At 43.9% G+C, this 27,987-nt stretch overlaps 1 protein-coding gene and 1 long non-coding RNA gene across 2 annotated transcripts; one reads left to right on the plus strand and one right to left on the minus strand.

The window, feature by feature from the left end:
* Positions 1 to 165: 165 nt before the first annotated feature.
* Positions 166 to 26,381, minus strand: LOC122766516. Its single transcript, XR_006360078.1, has 4 exons — positions 26,251 to 26,381; positions 19,345 to 19,399; positions 9,400 to 9,510; positions 166 to 516 (listed from the first exon to the last, which is right to left on the minus strand). It is a non-coding gene; the product is annotated as an uncharacterized LOC122766516 (long non-coding RNA).
* tnfsf10l (TNF superfamily member 10, like) lies at positions 2,869 to 27,544 on the plus strand. The gene is made up of 7 exons (XM_044021443.1): positions 2,869 to 3,339; positions 16,706 to 16,855; positions 22,676 to 22,712; positions 22,812 to 22,919; positions 25,821 to 25,984; positions 26,076 to 26,186; positions 26,286 to 27,544. Exons 1-7 carry the CDS (start codon positions 3,112 to 3,114, stop codon positions 26,469 to 26,471), a joined length of 984 nt encoding a protein of 327 aa, XP_043877378.1. The 5' UTR covers positions 2,869 to 3,111; the 3' UTR covers positions 26,472 to 27,544.
* Positions 27,545 to 27,987: the final 443 nt, after the last annotated feature.

Here is a 27,987-nt window from a genome sequence, read left to right on the forward strand (position 1 = left end):
CCGCGTAGTGTGGATGCAGATCACGCACCGCTGCTAGTGTGGACGAGATCACATGCCGCTTGTAGCGATCACCCGTCGGCTAGCGCCCAGATCACCTGCGGCGTTAGTGTCACAAGAGTGTGCGCAGACTCCGTCGTAAGCAGTGTGGACGAGATCACCCGCATAGTGTGGACGCAGATCACCTGCCGCGTTAGTGTGGACGCAGATCACCTGCCGCATTAGTGTGGACGCAGATCATCTGCCGCGTTAGTGTGGACGCAGATCCCCACTGACACGACGTCGAAACATTTACAGTGAAAACGTGACCGGACCAAACTCCTGTGAGCAGCTTCCACTTCTGAACATGAACAGCAAAGAAGCAGCAGCTGTGGATTTTTCCTGAAAGATCAGACATTTGTCTCGGGAGTGACAGCGATCCATCTTCAGGTGTGGTGTCGAACAATGTTCCAGGACTGCTGAACAGCGATCAGTCAGTTTTATGGAGCAACGTTGGCGCCCGACTCTGAGAACATAAATCTGCACAGACAGCAAAGAGAGAGCAGTTGTTATTTTTTTTGTTTCTCTACCATGGAAACGCAACATAAAGACAAAATGTAATTATTCATCAACCAAATATGGAGCCGAACATTTGATTCAATTAAACCTGTGTCTGACGGAGCCTGGGTTTCCGCTCTGTCTCTGCACGCTCCTTCTGATTTCGACATAACGTCGTCATCATAATCCACTTTTCTGCTCTTTGTTTCGGGGGAAGTTAAAGACATATTTTCTTGGTCTGAACATGTCCCAACTGGAATTCACTGAAACCACTCTAAATCCAAACTGACCGCAGGCTTTGTTAGTCTCCAGAGAGACGGACGTCACATGGAGTAGGACTTCAACACAGCCAAACACGTCCTCCAGCTCTGGAGAACGTTTTCTGTGGTGAATTTCAAACAGATGCTGAAGACTTTGGACTCAAGCAGGAAAAAAAGCACCAAAGTGATTTGACGAAACCTTTGACAAATTTGAAATGTCTGTGTCACAGAACGATCCATATTGTTTCCAACATATTGTCCTCTTTCAAACCTCATGAAGAGATTTCACTGTGGTCCAGGAAGAACCTGAGTCCAAAACCAAAACACTGTCAAGTACAGAATAAACACTTCTGTGAGGGAAGTGGAAACAACTCGTCTTTCATCCCTCGCTTCTAAATTTAAACCAGCGGGTTTAAACGTGGGAGGTTCCACAGTACGAGACAGTTCCTGGTCCATGGTTTTCTTTTCCAGGTACTTGATCTTCCTCCTACAGTCACTTTGTTTGAAGGGACAGTTTAGGAGCTGCTGGTCCTGGTCCTGTGTGTCATGGGTGCGGTTTGCTGGTCACTGCAAACTCAGTCCGTAAACCAAGAAACTGGACTCTGGTCTGGAAAGACGTGAGTTAATGACGTGGTGTGAAGTCTATCAACCACAGGAAGCGAAGCGTGTACATCTACAGCCTCCAGAGAGGAGATGAGAGAACCAGGAGAAGAATCAGGAAGAGAACCAGGAGAAAAACCAGGAGGAGAACCAGGAGGCGAACCAGGAGAAGAATCAGGAGGAGAACCAGGAGAAGAATCAGAGGAGAACCAGGAGAAGAACCAGGAGAAGAACCAGGAGAAGAATCAGGGAGGAGAACAGAAGAACCAGGAGAAGAACCAGGAGAAGAATCAGGAGGAGAACAGGAGAAGAACCAGGAGGAGAACCAGGAGAAAAGCCAGGAGGAGAACCAGGAGGCAGATGTTTAAAACTCAACTCTAAACAAACCTTCAGCTCCTCCTTATTGTCTTCTCTCCTCTCCTCTTCCCTCCTTTCCTCTCACAGCTCTGACGCGTTTTTAAATATTTAATTCGGACTGAACTCGAACAAAGTTGAGATAAACGAGCTCAGCCACGTGTGGAGACAGAAGCAGTCGATCCCAGATCCACACAGAGTTCAGGAGGAACACGATTCATCCTCGTTTTTAATTTGTTTGAATATGAAGTGACTGAACATAGATGATTTCATTTAATTTAATTTAATTTAATTTAATTTAATTTAATAAACCTGCCGTTGATTGTCAGAAAACTGTGGATTTATTTTGTTTGACTAAGAGGAAATAATGTTTCATCATCATCATCCTCATCATCCTCATTGTTTTATCACGAGAGCAGTAAATCCTCTTATCTAAGAAGCAGGAAATCAATTCTTGACTTTTTGATGAAAGAATCCTGAACAGTAATTCGACTTTGATTGAATTTGAATTTAATAAACGGTCGAAAATAAGACAAAGCAACAGCGCCGTCTGTTGATGAGGCTGAGAACAACACGCCACCAAACAAACAATAACAAAGATCTGTAAAAACAAAAAACATTATTACTCATTTCTTTTATTATCTGCTCTTGTTTTATTTTGATTTTTCTTTTAATTTAAAGATGTTTTTGTTTGTTTTAATGTCGTTATTACTTTAACCTTTATATATTATTTTTGAGCTTTTATTCAGAGTAAATTAAAATGTAAAACAATCCTTTAAAATTTGTCCTTTTTTTACAGTTTTTTTATTTGTATTTGCTAAACACAGTGTTATTGTATTATACTATATTATAACATTGTAATTATTCATAATATATTATAATGTTGTGTAGAGGATTTGAACATGTTCATGTTCAACAATAAAACGATTTTCAGCAGAAACTTCACTTTGTTTAAATCATGAAAAAATGATGTTTTGTATAAAACACTTTTACACAGAGAGAGAGAGAGAGAGACAGAGAGAGAGCGAGACAGAGAGAGAGCGAGACAGAGAGAGAGAGAGACAGAGAGAGAGCGAGACAGAGAGAGAGCGAGACAGAGAGAGAGAGAATAGGTTAGTCCTGCCCCTCAGACTCTCCCTCACTTCTTCAGTCATGGACGCGTCCACTCTCTGACCTCCTCCTTCTCCTCCTCTTCCTCCACTCCTTCTTCTTCTTCTTCTTCTTCTTCTCCCGCTGGAGTTGAAGTCATGGAGCTCTAACTGGGTCATTCTCATTGTTCGGTCCGTCGGTTGTTCGGTTGTTCGGTGGGAGTCGTGCGTCGGTTCGGTTTTCCTCTGCGCTCTCCTCATGCGTCGGGAATGTCATGGCTCTGAGCGCACAGCAGCAGCAGCAGCAGCACCAGGATTACTTCAGATCCGTCAGCAGCGAGTCCACCACGTACATGATGGTTCCGACAGACGGACCCAGAGGTTCTGGACGCAAAGAGGCGCCGTCAAAGATGTGGGTGGCCATGGTGGTGATCGTGGTGGTGGTTCTGCAGATCGCCTCCACCACCGGACTCTTTGTCTACCTGAACATGTCCATATCAGAGGTAAGAGCTGCAAACTTCCTCCGTGTGTGTGTGTGTGTGTGTGTGGGCGCGCGCGTGGGGGAGACAAGTTTGGTTTTACGCACAGAAACAGAAACGTGTCTTTTCTAAAGTGTGATGTCAGCAAGTGTCCTGCATTTATGGGCAGTTGTTCTGTGTGAGAGACAAGAGACAATCTGAGACAGTCTGGGACAACAGTCAGAGACAGTGTGGGACAATCAGGGACAGTCTGAGACAACAGTCAGAGACAGTCTGGGACAATCAGGGACAGTTTGAGACAACAGTCACAGACAGTCTGGGGACAAATTAGGATGAAGCTTTGAGACAACAGTCACAGACAGTCAGAGAAAGTCTGGGACAATCAGAGACAGTTAGAGACAGTCTAGGACAAGCAGAGACAATCAGAGACAGTCTGAAACAACAGTCAGAGACAGTCTGGGACAATCAGAGACAGTCTGAGACAACAGTCAGAGACAATCTGAGAGATTCAGAGACAATCAGAGACAGTCTGAGACAACAGCCAGAGACAGTCAGAGATAGTCTGAGACAGTCAGAGACAATCAGAGATAGTCTGAGACAGTCAGAGATAGTCTGAGACAGTCAGAGACAACAGTCAGACTGTGTCAGAGACAACAGTCAGAGACAACAGTCAGACTGTGTCAGAGACAACAGTCAGACAGTGTCAGAGACAGAAGCAGCAGCAGGTTCAGGGACATCCATAAAGGAACATGCTGGAGTCATTTGTTGCAGATGTTACAGATGTTGTTGAGAGCAGAGGTGTCTGTCTGCGTCTCCTGTCCTTTCATTTAATCCACTTTAATCCACAGAAACAGGATTAAAGCGTCTCCACTTTTACTAAACTCCATCCACCGTTGTTGTTGTTGTTGTTGTCGTTATCATGAAAGTCTCACCTGCAGAGAAAACTTTGTCTGTTGAGAGTCAGACTGAGACGCTGCATGTCCACGTCTTTTTCTGTGAGACAGACGTTTCCAACAGGACAGTGAAGTTAGTAAAGCGCTCACTCTCCCACACCAAACCTCATAGAGAAAACCAGTGATTTTAGCTCACGGGGACACAGGAGCTGCTGGTCCACTGCTGCCTCGTGTGGTCACTTTGTGTCACTGAGGAATGTCTAAAATAAATATTTCAAATGCCGAAGTGACAAAATAAGACATTTGGACTGAGTGACGGAGACAGCAGTGGATCAACAACTCGTGTGTGCTGTGATGTTAAAATCACTGATTTTCTCTATGGGGTTTGGTGTGGGAGAGTGAGCGCTTTATTTACTGATGGAGGCAGCAGTGGACCGACAACACAACTGTGTGTGTCAGTGTCTTGTGTCGAGTCACGTTGGTTGTCGAGTTGTGACGAGATCAGAGAGTTAAAGTAAAGTCTTAAATATGTGACACAGACGTTTGCTGATGACATCATTAATGACTCGGGACTTTTGTTAATGTGTTCAAGTCAAACTGGAAAAAATGTTTTTCTCAAAAACACACAGCTGTGTGTGTGTTTGTGTGTGTGTGTGTGTCTGCGTGTGTGTGTGTGAGGGGGATTCCCTGCTTCTCAGTTATTTTTATTCTGGAAACAGACTGGTGTGTGTGTGTGTGTGTGTGTGTGTGTGTGTGTATGATCTCTTTCTACCACATTCTCATTGTTCAGTGTGTCTTTTGTCTTTTTGTCTCAGTCTGAATGAAAACAGCTTACACACACACCACATTAATAATAATACACACAATTTACACAGTATAAAATGAGGAAACCTCAGCAATCTTCAGCGTACGCGTGACTCTCCCAATTGTGTGACCTCTCCTCGCCAGGCTTGTGTGGACTCCCTTTTTGTCGCAAGCCTGCAGACCCTCTGGTGTGACTCTCTGGTGACCTCTGGGTCGTGGCTCAGGACCTCTGGTGACCTCTAGTGTGACTCTTGCCATGCCTCGGTGTGACCTCTGTCGTGCTCGTGTGACCTCTGGTGTGACCTCTGTCGCGCTCGTGTGACCTCTGGTGTGACCTCTGTCGCGCTCGTGTGACCTCTGGTGTGACCTCTGTCGCAGTGACATAAACGGTTTTCTTTATAAAACTAACGACTCGGCACAAAAATAACATTCATTCAAACACGTCAGTGCTTTTACTTTAAAAAATAAAACTGATAAACGATATAAAGAGATAAACATGAGAAACATGAACATGAATATTATGTTTATTATCAACTCTGTGTGTGTGTGTGTGTGTGTGATTTAAATTCTATTTCTTGGACAGCTGCTCTTTTATCATTGTTTGGGTTCACAGCTGTGACTCAACCTTACAGGCAACAATGTACTCAGTGTGTGTGTGTGTGTGTGTGTGTGTGTGGTCCCCTGGATTCCTAACCCTCTTGTGTTTGTCTTTTATTTTGTTAAAAACCTTCTGTTCTCTGGTTTTGTGTAGTCACGCGTTGGATTTCTCTGTCGTCAAATTTACAGACAGCGACTGTTGCTGTGACGACTGGACAACTGCGTCTCCATGGAAACGTGTGAATGAGATCAAATGTACAGATTTAAAGGTCCAGTGTGTGAGAATGAGTGACATCTAATGGCGGGACAGCAGATTGCAGGACAGAGAGGACGTGATGTTGAGGTTCTGGCCGCTTCGAGTGTCCTGTAACCATGGTAACCTGGTTACTGTATGATGAACCTGCATCGTCATCATACATGATGTCAGTCCTATAAGGCAGCAGCTGACATGACACTGTAGCCTGTAGGGGGCGCGGGAGAGTCAGGTTTCATTGTTGTGTTTACATTCAAACTTCGTCATTTTTCTACAGTCAAACTTTTAAAATGTATTTATTTATTTACTTATTTCCTGCTCTCGCCGTCACACGCTCCCTGTGCCAGATTCAAACACGAGCCGTGTTGTTAGCGTGTTCACACCTTCACCCGCAGGCCACATGATGACATGACGTGGCCCTGACATCATCTCAGCTGTTGTTGTTTGCTGCTTTCTTTTGTGTTTTTAAATTCAGTCGCAGAGAACGTGAGCAGAGCGACGGTGTGAACCTTTACCTCCTCACACACGCACACACACACGCACACACACACACAGGTGAGCGCGTGTGTGTTTGTTCACCGTCGTCAGTTTGGAGTAAAATCAAATCCTTCACCACTAATATTTAGATTTAATTTGAAACTACTAATATAAACTTCACACAGCAAACTTGCTGCCAAAATACACACACACACACACGCACAAGCACGCACGCATATTACACACACACACACACGCACACACACACACACACACACTCTCTGCAGGTCACTGTGTGTTTTGCTCCTCGTCCACATTTCAGAATCGAGTTACAGTCAGCTTTAGGGCGTCATTGTGTACGTGCGTGTTTGTGTGGGTGGGTGTGTGCGTGAGTGCGTGTGCGTGTGTGTGCGTGTGTGTGTCTAAAGTGTTTGGTTTGCTTCATCACCAGAACGTGTTGATGATCTGACCGTTTAAATTTCTGTCTTTTCTCAATCTCTATGTATTTTTTAAGGTGTGAGGGATTCACGTCAGATGAAGTGGTGAATTCCCGTCAGATGACGTGGTGAATTGACGTCAGATAATGTGGTGAATTTTCACGTCAGATGACATGGTGAATTCACACCAGATGGCGTTGTGAATTCTAATCAGATGACATGGTGAATTCACGTGAGATGACGTGGTGAATTCACGTGAGATGTAGTGAATTCACATCAGATGTGGTGAATTCACGTCAGATGACATGGGGGAATTCATGTCAGATGATGTGGGGAATTTTTACATCAGATGACATGGTGAATTCACGTGAGATGACGTGGTGAATTCACATCAGATGTGGTGAATTCACGTCAGATGACATGGTGAATTCACATCAGATGACATGGGGAATTCATGTCAGATGATGTGGTGAATTTTTACATCAGATGACATGGTGAATTCATGCCAGATGACGTGGCGAATGCACATCAGATGACATGGTGAATTCACGTCAGATGACGGGACAAATAATGACGTGGTGAATTTTCACATCAGAAGACATGGCTAATTCCTGCCAATTGACATGGCAAATTCACGTCAGATGACATGGTGAATTCACGTCAGAGAGATTTAAGATTTGAAGATGATGAAAAATGAAAGAGTGAAGCTGGACGAGCAGAAATATGGAGATTATTAATGTGTTCACGCAGAATGCGAGTGAAACCTTATGTTTCACACACACACACAGCTTGACACATGAAAACAGGATATTTGCGTTCTCACGTTGGAATGTTCTTTAGAATGTGGTTACAGCTGTGTGTGTGTGTGTGCTCAGTCAACATGGTTATAAAGTGCTGATGAATGAGTGAAGGAAACACCGGGATAGTTCGGTGGACTCGTTTGATTGGGCCAAAACGTTTCACACGTTCATTTAGTTTGGTTCTTTTACACTGGACCAAACCTGTACAACGTCACACACACACAGACACACACATGCACGCACACACACACACACACACTGTGGTTAAAGTGGTAAAGTCAAACACTGAGATGATAAATGTATAGAAAGTGAAGAAGAGGTTGAGCTTTTATGTGATGGGAGACATGTGTCTCATGTGTCTCATATGAGCGAGGACGTTGTGTTGTTACATCAATGTCCACATTAAATCATAAATCGATGACATGGACTAGAAGTTGAGTTTTTGTAACGTGGACACACATGATCTATTCGTGTGTATAATTTAACAACCACAATAAAACTTTTATTCTGAAATAAAAACACTGCACATATTTCATATACGTTGTTGTTGTTGGACACTTCCGTACGACTCTTTTATTATGTGTGAGAAGAATGATGTGAGTTTAGAGCTTTTCACTGTCGTTTCACTGCTGTTTGACTGTCGTTTCACTGTCGTTTCACTGTCGTTTCACTGATATTTCCCTGTTTCACCTTCGCATTTGGAAACATTTAAATTTAAGTTATTTCACAATAAAGTCCAAGAATGAGAGCAGAGGTTTGAGTGAGCAGGAGCAACCAGAGAGGGAGGAGGAGGAGGAGGAGGAGTTAAGGACAGAGCGTGAAGAAGGAAATTCACTTCTCTTTGATGAAGAAATGAATCCAAACTGCAGAGAATTCAGATTTAAATCAGATCTAAACGAGTGTCTACATCTCACATGAGTTCATTCACGGTTCCTGGAAAAGTTTTCATGTTTTCACACACATGAAGCAGTGAAGTATGCGTCATACAAACGTATGAATAAGTGAGCTATTTTGTTAAACTCTTTTTGTCTTTGTAAGAAAATAATAATGATGATGATGTAAAGTGGTTAATGTTAGGATTCTGACGACTATTAAAGCTTCACCATGTTACAAACACACAATACTGTTGATCAGCTGTTTCTCTTTAGCTCGGCTGATGATGTCATTTGTTTAAAAAAAACAAAAAAAAAAACTCTTTCCAAAACATTGTGATATCGAAAACATTCATTCACTCGTTCACTCACTTCATGTTCACTGAAGGTCAAAGTGATTAACAGCTGAAGTCACTTCACTCTTTCATCACTGTTTAAACAGCACTTTTTCCTTCATAAATTGCTGAGTCGTTTGATTCCTTCAGATTCTTTCATCAATTCATCAGCCCCACTTATGAACAACATGAACGCGCATGTGTGTGTGTGTGTGTTATCAGTGTTTTGACTGTGAACACTAACAACACACTCCTCTGTCAGCTCTCATTTACAGCCACTGATAATAACTGAAAACACACATTCACTCACTCACACACACACACACACTCATTCACTCACGCACACAGACACACTCACACACATACAGTCTCTCTTTTCTCTCCCTCTACTTTCTGTTTTCCATCCCTCCTTTTCTTCCTCCTCATCCTCGTTAATCCTAATCCTGACATGAACCTCGTCAGAGTGAGACTTTGTTGTTTGGTGGCAGAATCGTAAAAGAATCATAAGAGAATCATAAAAGAATCATAAGAGAATCATAAGAGAATCATAAGAGAATCGTAAAAGAATCATAAGAGAATCATAAAAGAATCATAAAAGCACAGAGAGTTCCTGCACCTTCAGAACCTGGTTAGAAGCTTGTGCGTGGTCGCTCACTGAAGCCTGGATTTAGCCTGGATTAAGCCTGGATTTGGCTCCGTCGGCCGCCGCTGATGTCGAAACCTTTAACTAGAAGAGAGCAGAAATGATGAAAGTGTCAAACAGCGCGCAGACGTTGTGTCTGTGAGCAGTTTGAGCCAAACGAGGTTAAGAAAACACACGGTTGGCACGGAAACGCTCGCAGGCCAAGACCAAATGAGACTTTGGACGCAACAATGGCCAAACTGATTATTCTGAGGTCTGTGTTGTGATGAGTCATCGTTTCTGACAGAGGTTAATCCTCGCCGACTGGATTTAAAAAAACATCTCAATTCCAGGGCTCAGTTTTTCGGAGACGGAGTTTAAACATGTTTCTGTTTTCCATTCTAGTCCAACAGTTCCCTGCGTCACACGCTGGTGCTCAGATTAAATCTGGGTTTTATCAGATTAACAGATGTTCCTTTATGGCTTTGTCATTTTCAAGTTTCTTCACAACAAAAAAGATCCTGATTGTGTTTGTCCAAACTGAGGTTAAAAAAAAAACAAAAAAACCTGACACGTCACTGACGTCATAATCTGAGATATAATCTGTGTTTCCTCACTGGACGAGGAGAGGCATTTGAAGAAAGAGAAACTGATACGAGCGGTGAAGTTGTCAATCAGAAGTGGAGAAACTTCAGCAGCTGCTTCAGATTCTCACAGTGCTGACGGTGTTTGTTTATAATCCCACGAGCTCACATCACAAACAGGTTCTCTGGCGTTTAAGCTGGAATCTGTGACGCAACGCGCTTCACAACACACGAGACGCTTCGATGACTCCTGTGAACATGCTGCGCCATTCAGGACCAGACCGATCTGAATCGGTCTGAAAATTACCCGACAGATTTAATCTGAGTCTTTAATCTGAGGACTCTGTGAGAACTACTGCTCCTGACACACACAGAACTCAGATTATAAATCATCTCAAACACTAACTCTTGTCTCCTTTTTATGACCTTTAATATCCCATAATAATGCGCTGTGACACTGTGAGCCAGTAAACACATGAACACATGAACACATGAATCGGTGTCGCTCCAGTCTGATCACATTCTCTTCAGCTCTGGTGTTTATTTATCTTCAGCTGCTTCCTGGTGAATAACTCTAGTTTGGTTTAGTGTGTTTGTGTTAATCTCACTTGCAGCCACTTATCTTCGTGTCTGCAGATGAAGATTGAGATTAAGATTAATCATTGTTGGTTAAAAATGAGTGAGTTTCCTTGCGTGTGTGTGTGTGCGTGCGTGAACAGGTGACAGAGAAACAGGAAAGTCCTGACCTTGTTTCTTTCACTACCTCCTTCTTTTTCTTTCCTTTCCTTCTCTGTGTGATGACAAGCAGAACTTAACTTAACCTTAACTTAACTAAAGGGAAAGTATGTGGCGACTTCTCTGAAGTCAAAGTCTGACTCTTTATCTCTCTGATCTTTACTGCCGCTTTTATCTGCACGGCTATTGTTTTATACGACGAGGAAGTTACGAGAAAGAAAGAAATAAAGACAGAAAGAAACGAGTGCAGGCAGCGGCTCCTCCCAGCTTTTGTATGTCTTTAAACTTTATTTAAACTGGACACCGTCCAAAACAGCAATACTGACAAAGAGAGGTCATAGTTCCACACGCGAACACTGGGAGTGGTGACGAGCTGTGGACGCCGTCACCAACACGTGTGTAATCACACACACACGCACACACACATGCACACTGACACACACACACAAACTCCTGAAAACTCCTGAAAACACACCTGAGAACACCTGAAAACACCTCAAAACACCTGAGAACACACTTGAGAACACACCTGAGAACATAACTGAAACACCTGAGAACACACCTGAAAACTCCTGAGAACACACCTGAAAAGAACACACTGAGAACACACTTGAGAACACACCTGAGAACGAAATGGAAACACCTGAGAACACACCTGAGAACATAACTGAAACACCTGAGAACACACCTGAAAACTCCACACACCTGAAAACACCTGAGAACACACCTGAAACTCCTGAAAATACCTAAGAACACACCTGAGAACACCTGAAAACTCCTGAAAACACCTGAGAACACACCTACCACCTAAACACACCTGAAAACTCCTGAAAACACACCTGAAAACTCCTGAAAATACCTAAGAACACACCTGAGAACACCTGAAAACTCCTGAAAACACCCGAGAACACACCTGCAAACACCTGAGAACACACCTGAAAACTCCTGAAAACACCTGAGAACACCTCAAAACACCTGAGAATACCTGAGAACACACCTGAGAACATAACTGAACACCTGAGAACACACCTGAAAACCCCTGAGAACACACCTGAAAACACCTGAGAACACACCTGAAAACTCCTGAAAACTCCTGAAAATACCTGAGAGCACACCTGAGAACACCTGAAAACTCCTGAAAACACCTGAGAACACACCTGCAAACACCTGAGAACACAGCTGAAAACTCCTGAAAACACACCTGAAAACTCCTGAAAACACACCTGAGAACTCCTGAGAACATGTCACATGACCAGTCGGTCAGGTTGTTTCTCTGCAGGTGTTTAAGTTTCAGATACAACAGAAGTGAAAGTAAATAAATTCCTTTGTTGAGTGCAGGTAAAAACAAAACCACACTCAGTTTTTTCAAACGCAGACGTTTTTACTGCAGAATTTATTTTATTATTGTGGATGAAGCCACATTTTCTGTCTCTTGAGTCATTTCTGTTTATTTTGTTTTTCTGGGTTTCGTCTCACGTCCTTCAAAAACCAAAGAGCTGATCTAACAAGGTCTTCACCTGCTGACTCAGCAGCAGCAGCAGCTAAACCGCGTCTGTCAGATTAAGTTAATCTCATTTTTAACCTCCTCTTCACCATCGCAGTGAAAATGAAGATCAAAGAGGCGTGAGAGTCGCGATCGAGAGCGAAAAGCGGAGCGAGATTTTGACGTAACGACCCTCGTGACGTTGATTTCATCCTTTAAAATAAATGACAGAGTGAATTTCCTGCTGAGTCACAGGAGTTTTAGAGAAAAGCCGTCAAGTCTAAATGAATCCAGGCTGAATGTCATGAAATTTAAACACACACACACACACACACAGAGGAAGGGTCTGGGCTGACATCGCTCCTGTGATTCTGATTCAGACTCAGGAAGCTGCAAACAATGCTTCACTGTTCCACCCTGTGTGTGTGTGTGTGTGTGTGTGTGTGTGTGTGTGTGTGTGTGTGTGTGTGTGTGTGTGTGTGTGTGTGTGTGGCCCTCACTGGACACCAAAACCTGAAAAAGAATCTCTCAGAGGACCACTTTGCTACCACAACCACGTGTGTGTCTGTGTGTGTGTGCGTGTGTGTGTGTTGGTCTGGGAATTCTTGGCACAGTCCAAATCTCTAATTTAAAGGGATTAGGAAGAGGAGAGCGCAGCCGCGTAACTCTAATCCGGCGGGTCAGAGGTTGTGGAGCGAGAGTGTGTGAGCTTGTGTTCAGACCCGAAACGCACGGAAAACGCACCTCTCCTGTCGCCATGGCAACGCGGATTCTTACTCTCTCACACACACACACACACACACACACACACACACACACGGTTTGACGTGTTTCAGGTTTAAGTGAAGGTTGTGAGTAAATCAGTGACCTGAGGTCGACTCTGTTATGTGATGTTTACTTTATCCTCAGCGTTTGTGCTGTTTGTGACTCGTTTGCTGGTTTTTATGCACAGATTAAAAATGAGTGTGTGTGTGTGCGTGCGTGTGTGTATGTGTGTGTGTGTGTGTGTGTGTGTGTGTGTGTGTAGGGGACAAACAAAAGACTTGGCTGTGCTCCAGGTCACTTTCACTGCTCTGCTATGAAACAGACAAAGAGAGAAAGAAAGGGCTAAATAACAGCTGAAACCTTGGTACACACACACACACACACACACACACACACACACTGAATTCATAGTGAGGACATTCATTGACATAATGCATTCCCCAGCCTCGAACCCTAACCTTTACCCCAACACTAACCTAATTCTAACCCTAAAACCAGGTTTTACCCTGAAAAAGATATTTTATGGGATGTCAGAATGTGAGGACCAGCCAGAGTCCTCACTGAAAAAAAAGAATCACACAAAGACTGTGCATCTATGTGTGTGTGTGCATGTGTGCATGTGTGTGCGCATGTGCGTCTATGTGTGTGCGCATGTGCGTGTCTGTCTGTGTCTGTGTGTGCATGTTATCTTAATGTGTGTGTGTGTGTGCATGTGCTGTGTGTGTGTTTGTCTTAATGTGTGTGTGCATGTGCATGTGTTTGTCATAATGTTTGTGTGCATGTGCATGTGTTTGTCATATTTGTGTGTGCATATCTGTGTGTGTGTGTGTGCATGTGTTTGTGTGTGCATGTGTTTGTCTTTGTGTGTGTGTGCATGTGTCTGTATGTGTGTGTGTGTGTGTGTGCATGTGTGTTGTCTTAATATGTGTATGTGTTAAATGTTTGTTGCATGTGCATATCTGTGTGTGTGTGTGTGCATGTGTGTGTGTGTGTTTGTCTTAATGTGTGTGTGTGCATGTGCGTGTCTGTGTGCGTGCGTGTGTTTGTCTTAATGTGTGTGTGTATGTGCATGTCTGTGTGCGTGCTTGTCTTAATGTGTGTGTGTGTGCATGTGCATGTGTCTGTGTGTGTGTGTTTGTCTTAATGTGTGTCTGTGTGTGTGTTTGTCTTAATGTGTGTGTGTGCATGTGCAGTGTTTGTCTTAATGTGTGTGTGTGTGTGTGTTGAACAGTCTCACAGTAAATCATTAAAGTTTGACATCAACAGTCAGTGAAACTGTAAAAGACTATCATACAGCAGGCGAGCGGGCGTGTCCTTAAGTCAGGCTCCGCCCCTCGTCTCCTACATGTTCTGGACACTGTCCTGCTGATGCCGTCCTTCACATTTGAATAATAACAAACTCCAGAGCTGTTTCATCTAATAATGAGAAGCAGGACATTTTTGGCTGATATTTTCCAGGACTTCTTCTTCTTCTTCTTCTTCTTTGTTTGTTTGTTTGTTTGTTTGTTTGTTGTGTGTTTTTCTTTAAATAAAGTCCTATTTAACTGTGTGACACCTGTGTGTGTTTGCTGTGCTCTGAGTTGAACAGCACGGCGGAGGATGACGTCAGCTCGTGTGTTACTGATGGTTTTAGCATGTGTTCACTCGCCGCCGAGCCAAACGCACGTTATCAACGTCAAAGCAAAGGAAATATGTCGCTCCGGGGACAGAGAGAGAGGTGCAAAGGTCATAGGTCAAGTCTTCTTTTTAATTTTTTTCTTCTTTGGAATGAAAAAGTCATTAGAAACGATTTCTCTGCTTATTGATTTGTTAAATGTTGAATCATCGGGGTGTAACCGCTTCCTGTAAAGATAGATGATGGAGCCAGTTTTACAGTTAAGGGATTTGACTAAAAAAGGGAGAGTTTGGCAGAAGGAAAACAGAGAGGAGGAGGAGGAGGAGGAGGAGAGGGCTGTGGAGCAGTTCCAGCTCTGTGCTCGCGGGGTTTTTGTAACGATTGAAAAGGCCGAGTTCCCCTCGTCTGTGGAGGCGAGCGAGTCTGTACTGGCCCTGAAAACCGCCGCTCTCCCGCCTCTCAGACGACAACTCGGCGAGAAACGTGAAGGTTTCCAGGAAACGGCGGAACATAAACGTCCAGTTAGACGAGCGAGAGGAGCGCACGGCTGTGACGGAGCGGCGTCTCAGCCTGCAGCGACGAGGGAACGAGACGATGAACGGGAGACAGAACCACGTGGTCTGCGTTTGTCTTTACACTGCAGAGCTAACTGATTAACTGTGTGTGTGTGTGTGTGTGTGTCTCATGTGAACTCAATTCTATCACAAATCAAACACGTCTAGTCCTGTTCAAACCTCCTGCACGCACACGCACGCACACACGCACACACTCAATAAGGATGAATCTTTGGAGCAGAACCATAAAAACAGGAGTGTGTTTTTATCAGTGTGTGTGTGTGTGTGTGTGCGTGCTGAGACTGCACTGTCAGCAGTAAAGATATCACATCAATAAAAGAGTCAGTCGCTGACACGTCGTCGTGCAGACGCCACACTCAGGTTTGAAACTTGCACAACATTTACATTTTTTTTTTTAAACCCTGCAGCGACTGAAACAATGACGTGTAATTATTCTCCCGCTAAACATGACTCATCACTGAATGTGAGTCCAGTGAAGAACCTGAGTCATTCTTTTCAGGGATCTGGAAAACATGTTGAGACTGTTTGACATGTGGCTGCGTTTAACCTCCTGTCCACACGCACACACACACACACGCACACACACACACACACACACACAGTATCTGCTCATGCATCAAACATCAACATCATCACAGGACGATAATGAGAAAGAAAACAAAAGAGTTTAATTAGAGAACGAGCGTCAAGCGGAAAGACATTAATAAAGAGCACAGAGAGTGGAGGAGTGTTCATCGGAGCTCGTTATCACAGCCTTCAGAGCGTGACGCGCACACGCACGCGCACGCACACGCACACGCACACACACACAGTTCCCATGGTACTGCTCCTGCTCAGACCAGTGAAACATTGTGATTACAGATGTTCCGTTGTTACATCGGGCGTCGTGTTTCACTAACATGAGCTTTGATTACATCTGAGGTGGTTTCAGTCTCCATGTTGGACATCAGAGACGTCCACACTCACTCGCGTCCCGAGGACAGCAAGAAACAAATAGATTTGCGAGTGAACGTGAACGAGAGGAACAACATGTCACAAATATTCATGTGTTCATCTGTTTTTACCGCCACATGTTTGTGCTTTCTGTTGTGGTGTCATCACTTTGTCTCTGTTTGACTGTAACCATGGAAACGTTTCAGTTATCAACAGGGAAAATCAAATATAATCAATGTATCGATGGAAGTTGAAATCAAAGTGTTTCGTTGAGTGACAGATGATGATGTCAGCAAATATTTTACGACGAGTCATCACAAATTAGTTTGTTTTTGATGAGTGTGTGTGTGTGTGTTTATGTTTGATGATTGGAAACAATGTCAATATTTGAGAACATACTGATTTATTTGACATGTTATATAAACACACTTCATACAAATGTGTTTGTTTTTATGCATTTATTCACATGTCATTTAAAAACAACTGCTAATACTATATATATAATAATAATAATAATGATATAAATAAGCTCTTAATTTGACTCGTGACTGCAGTGAAAATGACTTTTATACATGTGGTTTAACTCTTCTCTGTGTGTGTGTGTGTGTAGGTGCGCAGTCAGGGCGTCACTGAGGAGCTCAAATGTCTGAGTTTACTCAACGCTCTGGACAAAGACCAGGACATCCCAGAGCAGCTGGCTCAGCTCTTTGGAGAACCGTGTATCAAACTGGCTGAAGGCATCAAAGCGTACATCTCCAAGGTAACCGTTCAAAAAAGGTTCAAAAGTGATGTTTAAAGTTGTGCTTTTCGCTCCTTAAACGACAACAACTGTCCCTTTAAGTTTGTCTGTGACATGTAGTTGTTACCATGGTTACAGATCGCGTGCGTGTGCGCGCGAGAGCAGCACTAGACTGTGGAAGACAAATGTGTTGTTGAAGTTTTGGTTCAGATCCAGATCTTTGGTCTCAGCGTTAACTCGAGTTATTAGAAGATGTTTTCAATAATAAAAGTGAGCGGCGTCAACAAACCATGACACATCAAGGTCACGCTCTCTTCTTGTTTAATGACTCAGCAGAAAAACAGCCGAGACTCTTCCTCACAGTCCGACATCATCATCATCGTCGTCATCATCATCAAATTTTAGGAAACAAATCCTCAAGATCATCTGACAATCTATAAACATTAATCTGACGAGGTACAATGACGTTAATCTATAAACATTAATCTGACGAGGTACAATGATCTTAATCTATAAACATTAATCTGACGAGGTACAATGACGTTAATCTATAAACATTAATCTGACGAGGTACAATGACGTTAATCTATAAACATTAATCTGACCAGGTAAAATGACGTTAATCTATAAACATTAATATGACCAGGTAAAATGACGTTAATCTATAAACATTAATCTGACGAGGTACAATGATATTAATCTATAAACATTAATCTGACGAGTTACAATGATATTAATCTATAAACATTAATATGACGAGGTACAATGATATTAATATATAAAAATTAATTCGACGAGGTACAATGACGCTAATCTATAAAACATTAATCTGCGTAAAATTACGTAATTCATAAACATTAATCTGACGAGGTACAATGATCTTAATCTATAAACATTAATCTGATTTATGTACAACATCGCTAATTCATTAACATTAATCTGACCAGGTACAATGATTAATCTATAAACATTAATCTGACGAAAGGCAAACGATATTATCTATAAACATTAATCTGACGAGGTACAATGACATTTATCTATAAACATTAATCTGACGAGGTACAATGACATTTATCTATAAACATTAATCTGACGAGGTACAATGATATTAATCTATAAACATTAATCTGACTGCTACTGCTGCTGCTGCTACTACTGCTACTGCTTCTGCTGCTGCTGATACTGCTGCTACTGCTGCTACTGCTGCTACTGCTGCTGCTGCTTTCGTTGTTTGGCAGAATTTCCTCTGACAGCCGTGAATCTGACAGAAGCTCACAGCAGATGTTTGGATTTGATTCGCGTTTTTTTAAACGCTGCTTTTATCAAACACAACGTGACAAGTGATGACGGTGGAGAGTGAGGGAGGAGCGGGAGGATAAGAATGGAGGCACTAATAAAAAAGAAAGAGAGATGAAGAAGGAGAATGAGGAGGAGGAGGAGGAGAGCTGAACTGCTGGAACTGATCATCAAACACAAACACACACACACACACACACAGTATTAAACTGACCCAGGCAGTGATTGATGAAGATGTTGAAGAAGAAGATGATGATGATGATGATGAGATAAATGCACAGGCGTGACCGATGAGTGTGTGATGAAAGAGGTGAAGGTCAGAGGAAAAGAATACATGAACAGAGAAAGAGTTACAGTATACGCTCAGATGTGACGTGGAGATCATGCGTAAATGTTACGTTGTACAAGAACGACAATGAAAGTCAAGACAACGCGGTGACTTTGTATCGCCGCGCTCTTATCAAAGGTCACGGAGTCTTTGTTCACGTGTCAAACCGTGATGACATGTGGACTGTTGTGACCACTGGTCAGGGCGTGGACACAATGTCTTCACGTCCACGGAACAAGTCAGCGTTACACAGGAGCGTGTAAGGAGACAGACAGACAGACAGACAGACAGGCTTATCTCGTGAACATGACACACACACACAATCTCTGCTGTGTCTTTTTTTTTTACAAACCAAACATTGTTTAAACTAGTCAACTCTTTGGCTTCGAGCTCGAGTTTAAAGACGGAGAGAGTTTCTTTGTAGCTACGTTAGTCAACAAAGTGTTTGTTTGATCAGGTTTTTATTAAGAATCTGTCCCCGGGGTGAAAATCAGGAAAAGTCCCAGCGAGACAAGAGGACAGTGTTCACGCTGACGGGACGGACGAGGACGATGCCGGGAAAATGTCCGTCGCAGACGAGGACTGTGAAGACGTTTGGTCAAAAGAATCAAAACTTTACGGGAATGTTAGGGGGCGGGACTAACTGGGCGGAGAACCAGTCAGAACGGATCTCTGCGAGGTTCGGACGTTCGGTCGATCGACACTGTTACAAAGACGTGATCATGTGTCGTAGACTGTCTAGTTTACAGCTTTAAAACAGAAGTTTAAGGCAGAAACAATAACAAGCTTCAGTGATTAGTTCCAGTCTTTATGTGAAAGGAGACGACGTTTCCTGAATTTAATTTTAGGAAACCTGATTACAGCAGACGTGTGCGCAGAGATTTACCTGAGGTCGGGTTTTCCACGGGGATTATCCGTTACAGCTCTGAGTCGGGGGAGTTCTGGAGAGGAGAAACAAAAAGAAGTCCTTGTTGTAGTTGACAGACTGTTGACAGGCAGGTATTCACTTTGACCTGAGCCAAATATGCAACAACATATTTAAGTTATCTGGAGATGATTCCATCTTTGAACGATGACGACCTTCTGCTCCTTTTATAAAAAATCGAGCGAAATATCTCAGATCTGTGGCTTCAGTCATGATTGAAGCGTTTTAAACGTTGTTGGATGGATTTCTATCGTCTCTGTGACTCTGATGTGTTTTTAAACAAAGACACGACTGACTGATTCATCACTGACCCACATTTAAGACACACCATCAGTCTTTAGAGAACACAAACACAAGGTTTGTGCTCCATCTGTCAAGGGTTTTCACACACACACACACACACAGCTCAGTGATTTGTCACATCAGTGGAAACAAAGTGACGGCCTTTAACGAGGACTTGAGCTCCGCCCCTTTTGATGATGAAAGCGTCACGTGACCGCCGCCCCGACACATAAACATGAGTTAGTTGTCGTTGACAGAGAAGCAGCAGGGTGTGATTAAAGTGACATTATTTATTTATTATTATTATTTACTGCTTCCCAACACTGACATGTGATCAATAACAACAACCAGTTGCTTCTGCTTCTCCTCAGTGGAACACAGACCACATTTCAAAGATGTTGTCACTGTCAGAGGTCATCGCTGTGACCCCAGGGCTGCATGCCATACACTTAGCCCGTGACCTTTGTAACCTTCCTGTCTTTAAAGGGGCGATCGTTTAAAGAGTTCTGGATGTAGCTGGAGTCCAGAGCTCCAGGAAATGATCGGAAATCTGGATAACCATGACCTCATGTCGACAAACTCTCTGCTGTGGTGAGGATTCTGAACATGAAACCTGCCAGAACCCATTATAACCCGCCAGAACCCATCAGAACCCGCCAGAACCTGTCAGAAACAGACGTGCTGTCCGACTCCAGACCAGGAGGTCTCTACAAAAACAAATCACCACAGCAGTGAGTCTCATGTAAAGACAGGCCACAGATACACAGGTCATCAGATCCACAAGTCATCAGATCCACAGGCCTCAGACCCACAGAGGTCATCAGATCCACAGGCTCCAGGATCATCCAGATCCACAGGTCATCAGATCCACCCATCCACAGGCCTCAGATCCACAGGTCAGGATCCACAGGTCATCAGATCCACAGGCCTCAGATCCACAGGTCATCAGATCCACTGGCCTCAGATCCACAGGTCATCAGATCCAGGCCTCAGATCCACAGGTCATCAGATCCACAGGCCTCAGATCCACAGGTCATCAGATCCACAGGCCTCAGATCCACAGGTCATCAGATCCACAGGTCATCAGATCCACAGGCCTCAGATCCACAGGTCATCAGATCCACAGGCATCCCCGATCCACAGGTCATCAGATCCACAGGCCTCAGATCCACAGGTCATCAGATCCATCACAGGCCTCAGATCCACAGGTCATCAGATCCACAGGCCTCAGATCCACAGGTCATCAGATCCATCAGGCCTCAGATCCACAGGTCAGATCCACAGGCACAGGTCATCCACAGGTCATCAAATCCACAGGCCTCAGATCCACAGGTCATCAGATCAACAGGCCTCAGATCCACAGGTCAGATCCACAGTAAACACAGGTGAAGAGAGGTTTGAACTCATCTCCTGTTGAAGAAACCAAAACTTCCTGTAGCCAATAAAAAATAACGACAGACGCGTCTTCAAAGGCACAGACCTTTAAAAAAAGCATCCATAATAAAGAAGAGATGAAGGTGGAGAGCATGAACGAGGAGGGGGAGGAGCCAAACATCTAACACAGGAAGACCACAGAGTTCATCCAAACAACAGAGGCATGAAGTCTTTAAAGCAGCTCTGACACGAGACGCTTGTCCTGAGCATTTTAAACACTGAACTCCAGGATCGTTGAGTAACTTTTGGATTCAATCAGAACCAGATGGAGAGAAAGCAAACGCTGCACGTCCTGCGAGCGGGCGTGGAACTCTGTCACTGCACAGCGTTCACACACAGAACGTCGTCTGGACGCCTGAGCGTTGCAGCGTCGTCCTTTCGTTCCGCCTCCTGTTCGCACGCAGACCAAAGAGTCTGTTGGCAATTTTCTCCCTCCCCCCTTCCCCCGTTATTTAAGTGTGTGTGGTTTAGCGCGGGGGTAATTTTCTGCTCGCAGGACTTGGAGGAACGCGGGGGCTTGAGGGAAAAGCACGCCACACTTGGACTGAAACGAGGAGGACGTCGCTGTAGGACAAACACAACCCCCCCTGTCCCGCCCCCCCGCTGGTGTTTCACGTATACCTAACCCACAACCATCAACTCCAATTTGTAGCTGGAGCTGAGCGCTCGGTGCAGGAGAGACAGGAACGCTGCCAAGAACAACAGCGCAGTCGTAGCTGGACGGGCTCTAAAAACAGCGGGGCCATTAATCATATTCAGGATTAAGTGACGTTTTAAAGAAAGTTAATCAGGGAGATTTATACCACTGGGGGCTCGGTGCCTTGCTTCAGGGAACTTAGGGCAAACCGCGTCACCAGTGACTGTTGATTAAACCTGAGAACAAACCTCTGTGTTCACTCCTGAGTCCACAGCAACAAAAAACCTACATCATTAAAAATGTCACCCAGAATCTGACCTTTAACGCTGTGAGTTATGCTGCTCAGACAGTTTTACAGTTCGGTTTCATGAAGAACGGACCACAGCGACGGCTTCAGCCACTTACCTCACCACTAAAGACTCGTGTCGCGCGCTCACGTCTTTATCTCACTGTGAGACAGACTTTTCCAACAGGAAACGGACGTTTTGTAAAGCGCTCACTCTCCCACACCAAACCTCATAGAGAAAATCAGTGATTTTAGCTCCCGGGGACACAGGAGCTGCTGGTCCACTGCTGCCTCTTGTGGTCACTTTTTGTCACTGAGGAATGTCTGAAATAAATATTTCAAAGGCCGAAGTGACAAAATAAGACATTTGGACTGAGTGATGGAGGCAGCAGTGGATCAACAACTCCTGTGTGCTGTGATGTTAAAATCACTGATTTTCTCTATGGACTTTGGTGTGGGAGAGTGAGCGCTTTACAAACGTCACTTTCCTGTTGGAAAAGTCTGTCTCACAGTGAGATAAAGACGTGCACATGTGATGTAGATATCGTAGATATCGTAGATATTGTATAAATAAGAATTAATGCAAATGTTTATGAACGCAAGAATCTCCTGTTTATTCTCTATCTCATGTTTGTTCTCACATGTTTCCACAGGTGACGGAGAATATCATCTCCAAACAGACCTTCATAGGTGAGACTGACACACACACACAGACACCTACTGAGACACACACACACACAGACAGTGTCATTTATAAACTCACTCTCTCTCTCTCCCTCCCTCCCTCAGAAGCGAGAACCATGCCTCGCCCTTTTAACAACTCGGGGTCAAAGTTCATGACCTCGGTGGCCCAGAGGCCGTCAGCTCACCTGACTCTCAGAGACACCAGCTCTTCAGGTGAGGACATTCTGTCTTTAATCAGTGTCTTGTGTCTCACGGTTCCTGTGTCTCACAGTTTATGTGTCTCATGGTCCTTGTGTCTCATGGTTCCTGTGTCTCATGGTTCCTGTGTCTCATGGTCCTTGTGTCTTATTACATGGTTCCTGTGTCTCATGGTCCTTGTGTCTCATGTTTTGTGTCTCATGGTTCTTTGTGTCTCATGGTCCTTGTGTCTCTGCCTGGCCTGTGCCTCATGGTCTTGGCTCATGGTCCTTGTGTCTCATGTTTCCTGGTCTCTGTTCATGGTTCCTGTGGGTTCCTGGACCTAGCCCGGTCCTTTGTCTATGGTCCTTGTCTCATTTGTGTCTCATGGTTCTTGTGTCTGGTTCCTTGTGTCCGCTCCTGTGTTTCATGGTTCCTGTGTCTCATGGTTCCTTGTGTCTCATGGTTCCTGCCCCTGTTCCTGTGTCTCATGGTTCTGTGTCTCATGGTTCCTTGTGTCTCATGGTTCCTGTAAGTCTCATGGTTCCTGTGTCTCATGGTTCCTTGTGTCTCATGGTTCCTGTGTCTCATGGTTCTTGTGTCTCATGGTTCTTGAAGAGTGTGATTATCTTATAAAAATGACGTGCAGAGCATCAGTGATGGATTTACAGAAACATCTGAGTAGAGGTACCAGGACCTGCTGTTGCCGACGGTAACTCAGAGGGAAAAATCCCTAAAATGTTTTCAAATTGCCTCGATTATCTTTTTATCTTTGTCCAAAGCTTTAATATGAATTTGGGATTTTCTTTCAATCTTCCATTACTGTTGAGCCTTAGAGAAGACGCAGCTAAAATACCTTAAATGAAGTAGATATATCCCATAATATTTGATTTAAGGATAGGCTGAGATTATAAACAACTCAGTCTGTTGCTGCTTTTTTAAATTATATCAGATACAAAGAGTATGTATGTGTATGTGCCTGTGTGTGTGTGTCTGTGTGTGTTTGTGTCTTTACAGTAAGAGCTTTTTTAAAGCCGACAGACCGAGTGAACGATGTGTATCAGACTTTTATTAGAGCGTCACAGATTAGAGTAATTCAGTGCATGTGTGTGTATAAAAGTGGTAAAGCTGGAATGTGTTTTTCCATGTGTGCGTGTGTGTGCGCGTTAACCAGACCGTATAATCTCTGAAATTATGAAAACTGGCAAACAAACAACAGAGTGTTGAGAATCCTGATTAATTGTTAAAGGACGAGCTGTGTGTGTGTGTGTGTGTGTGTGTGTGTGTGTGTGTGTGTGTGTGTGTGTGTGTGTGTGTGCGTGCGTGCATGTGTGTTCAGAGGAGGAAGTTAGGGCGAGGTTCACACGCTCTGGATTTCTCATAAGGAAGTTGGACGTTAAGGAACTCAGGTCTTGACCTTTGATGTTTTGTCTATTGAAACATTATCAAACTAATGTGAAGGAAACAATAGCGTGTCAGATTAACCCCACACACACACACACACACACTCCATTGTTGACAGATAATAATTACAGTATAATTGAAACAATAATTGCACGATAATTAAATAATTAAAGTAATCGTTGTTCACTTTCTTCTGTCTTTGTCTCAGTAAACAAACCGTGTCTGACTCCACCCCACTAGGTGGCGATAATCCTCACCTCAGCTGGTTTTTAGCCATTCATTCTTTAAAATGACTCAGCATACATTCAGTCTCTGGTCTTGTTTTCACATGTTTTTATCTCCGCTCTCTTCTCTTCTGTGAGCCTGCCGGGTTAAAGGTCAATTAGAGTCCAGTTGAACTCCCACCACATAATCTGAGTGTGTTAATCTGGATGTTTTTGATTCATTTTGACTGACGCTGATCCTAAATGTGACCTCAGCGTAATCTTTCTGTTAAACACAGCCGTGATCAATAATCCCATCCATGGAAAACAGGATCAATGTAGATTAAACGTCAATAACCTGAGCTTTAATCCAGATTTCCCGACAGCTGCAGGCTCTAACATCACTGAGGTTTTCTGTGGAATGTGACTGAGACATAAAAATATAAAAAATAAAACATGATATCCTACTTTATTTTATCTTTACCTTCCCTGTGATCCTAAAGCAGAAATAGAAGGTGTCCACTTCATATACAGCTGTTATAACTCTATGAAAAATGTCTTTGATGCTGAATAACGAGGTGGTTTTAAAAGGTTACGACCGTGTGCAAACATAACAGCCGCCATTTTATCGCTCATGAGGACCAGCTGCTGTACACTCTGCTCATCGTGATCCGACGCCTGCTTGTTGTAATCTGTCGCAATCTGACACCTGCTCGTCGTAATCTGTCGCAATCTGACACCTGCTCGTCGTAATATGACACCTGCTTGTTGGAATCTGTCACGATCCGACACCTGCTCATCATATTCTGACACCTGCTCGTTGTAATCTGTAGCAATCCGACACCTGCTCATCGTTCTGACACCTGCTCGTCGTAATCCAATGCAATCCGACGCTTGCTCGCTGTAATCCGACGCTTGCTCGCTGTAATCTGACGCCTGCTCGCCGCAATCCGACACCTGCTCGCTATAATCCGATACCTGCTCGTTGCAATCCGACGCCCGCTCGCTGTAATCCGAAGCCTTGCTCGCTGTAATCCGGCACCTGCTTGTCGCAATTTTTACGCAATCCAGCACCTGCTCATCGTAGTCCCACACCTGCTTGTTGCAATCTGACACCATTTTATTGTAATCGTCGTAATCTGACGCCTGCTCGACGTAATCTGGTGCCTGCTCATGATAATTGTCGCAATCCAATGCCCTCTCGTCGCAATCTGGTGCCTGCTCATCGTAATCAGACGCCTGTTCGCCGTAATCCCTGTGTCTCTCTCCACGTCTGTATTTTTTCTCAGTCTATTCATTTGTAAATAAATGTGCTCTTTGTCTTTGACAGGTTTCCCTCCCTACCCGATCCCGACTCCGGGTCTCCACCAGTCCTGTCGTCATGTGGTCCGCTCATGGGCCAATCAGAGCTTTGGAGCTCACCTGCACAACATGACTCTGTCCAATGGGAAGCTGCGAGTGCCTCAGGACGGGCGGTACTACCTGTACTCACAGGTGATCACACTGTAGCTTCAGATAAATCGTTAACATCGTTATTGGCTGAGGGTGTGGCTGTAAACGTGCGTCTGTCCCTCCCTGTCTCCAGGTGTATTTCCGTTATCCATCTCCAGCAGCAAGTGACGGAGACCAGCGCAGCGTCAGCCATCAGCTGGTGCAGTGCGTCTACAAGAAAACCTCGTACCCAAGCCCCATACAGGTACGACTCGCCTTTCGCAAAAGTACTGAACAGCAAAAACGAAGTCAATCCAGCGTCTTCTTACCTTCATGTTGACTCCGTGTGTCTGGGTTTCCTCAGCTGCTGAAGGGCGTGGGAACAAAGTGCTGGGCTCCAGACGCAGAATACGCCCTTCACTCCGTTTACCAGGGAGGATTATTCGAACTGAGAGCCGGCGACGAGCTCTTCGTCTCCGTCTCTTCTCCCACCATGGTCAACGCCGATGACTCCTCCAGCTACTTCGGCGCCTTCCGCCTGGACCTTTGAGAGAGGAAGGGACGGAAGGAAAAACACAAAAACACATCAGATTGGATGATGGAGGGACAAATGGGCGGGGCTTAAGACAATGAGCGAGGGGCCTTTGGAATATTTGTTGGATGGAAATAAGTTTGGCCGCAATGTTTGCTTTGAAGGATTCACCGAAGGACAGAAGGCTTTTGGGGGTTTGAATAAAACATGGAGGAGGTGGTGACGGGGGAAAAAAAAAAAGACTTGATTCGTCTTCCTTACTCTCCTTTAAGAGAATAAAAATCGAACATTCACAGAGACACTGGTGCAATCTTCAACGTTCCGGAGGAACGCAAACAGTCGTCCACCACTATCTTCACACTCCTGTTCACAATCAACGGGGAAAAATCAGGTCCTCGTAAATTCACACACAAATCTCAACAGCCCTTTGAATGAGAAGCATGGATTAGGATTACAGACCGACGAATGTACACGCAACCAAACTAAGATCCTCTGCATCGAAGATGCGAGGACAGACTGTGGAACAGTAGCAGCCAAATCTAAAGATCAAACCAAAGCGAAACGAAACGTGAAATATGACTTTTTCTAAAAAAAAGAAAAAAAAAAAAGAAAGAAAAACGTGCCATGAGATGATTGTACATAAGACGGACGATGAACTGTGGTGATTTTTTATTACTAATTCTTTTCTACCTTGAATGGACTTTAAACCACTTGGGAGTTTTCAGAGGATTGTTAACGTGCAACACTAGAAGTGTGGAGTTTATTTTCAGAGGATTTCGCAGGATAATGACGGACTCTGTGGACGGGAAACTGCTCGGCAATGAGACTGTGGGACGCAACGCGGGGTGTCCTCTGAAAGAAGAGGACAAATGAAAACATGGAAGTGAGAGAGAGAGAGAGAGTGGTATGCAGCTCCACCAGTCTGTTGTTGTTCTCTCTCTTTCACTTTGACTCGCATTCTTATTCCTTTTTCTATTCACAGAAAGAATTTGAACCGGTCTTTCTCGTCTAACCTGTGAAGCTACACTCACGCTTTTTACTTTAAACATCCATTAAACATCCGATTTATGAATAAAGTCGTTCAAACTGTTTCACAGTTTCTCAGTTTTCCAGGTCAGAGTCGTGTTCCGTCGATAAACGAAGATGATAAATGGCGCTAAACAACAAACATCTCACAATACAGCCAGGCACGTTGGGGATAAAGCGGTAGAGGATGGATGGATGGACAGTTAGCTTAGCTTAGCATAAAGACAGGGAAGAAAGAACAACGCTTTTAAGTGAAGTTTCTCTTTGTTTTGTCTGTCTTTAGCTAAGCTAACTAGCTTGAAATAGGAACATTTGCTAAAATGATTTAAACTTAGAACACTTAGCCAGGAGACAGTTAGCTTAGCATGTAGGACAAACCAGTAAAAGTTTGTTCATTGTCACTGTTCTACTGAAAATATTCAACAAACTTAAAGTTTAACATCAGTTAAAACTGGAGCCGGCGGCCATTTTGTGTCGGCGTGTTAGAACATGACTCAGCACAGAAACT

This window comes from Solea senegalensis, linkage group LG3 (genome assembly GCF_019176455.1).
Source record: "Solea senegalensis isolate Sse05_10M linkage group LG3, IFAPA_SoseM_1, whole genome shotgun sequence".
In the NCBI taxonomy this organism is placed as follows: Eukaryota; Metazoa; Chordata; class Actinopteri; order Pleuronectiformes; family Soleidae; genus Solea; species Solea senegalensis.

Excerpts from the sequence above, each read along its gene's own strand:
- tnfsf10l (XM_044021443.1), top strand. The coding sequence starts at position 3,112 with ATGGCTCTGAGCGCACAGCAGCAGCAGCAGCAGCACCAGGATTACTTC. Across the intron at positions 16,856-22,675 it reads TCAAAGCGTACATCTCCAAG|GTGACGGAGAATATCATCTC; the intron begins GTAACCGTTCAA and ends ATGTTTCCACAG. Across the intron at positions 22,920-25,820 it reads CAGAGACACCAGCTCTTCAG|GTTTCCCTCCCTACCCGATC; the intron begins GTGAGGACATTC and ends TGTCTTTGACAG.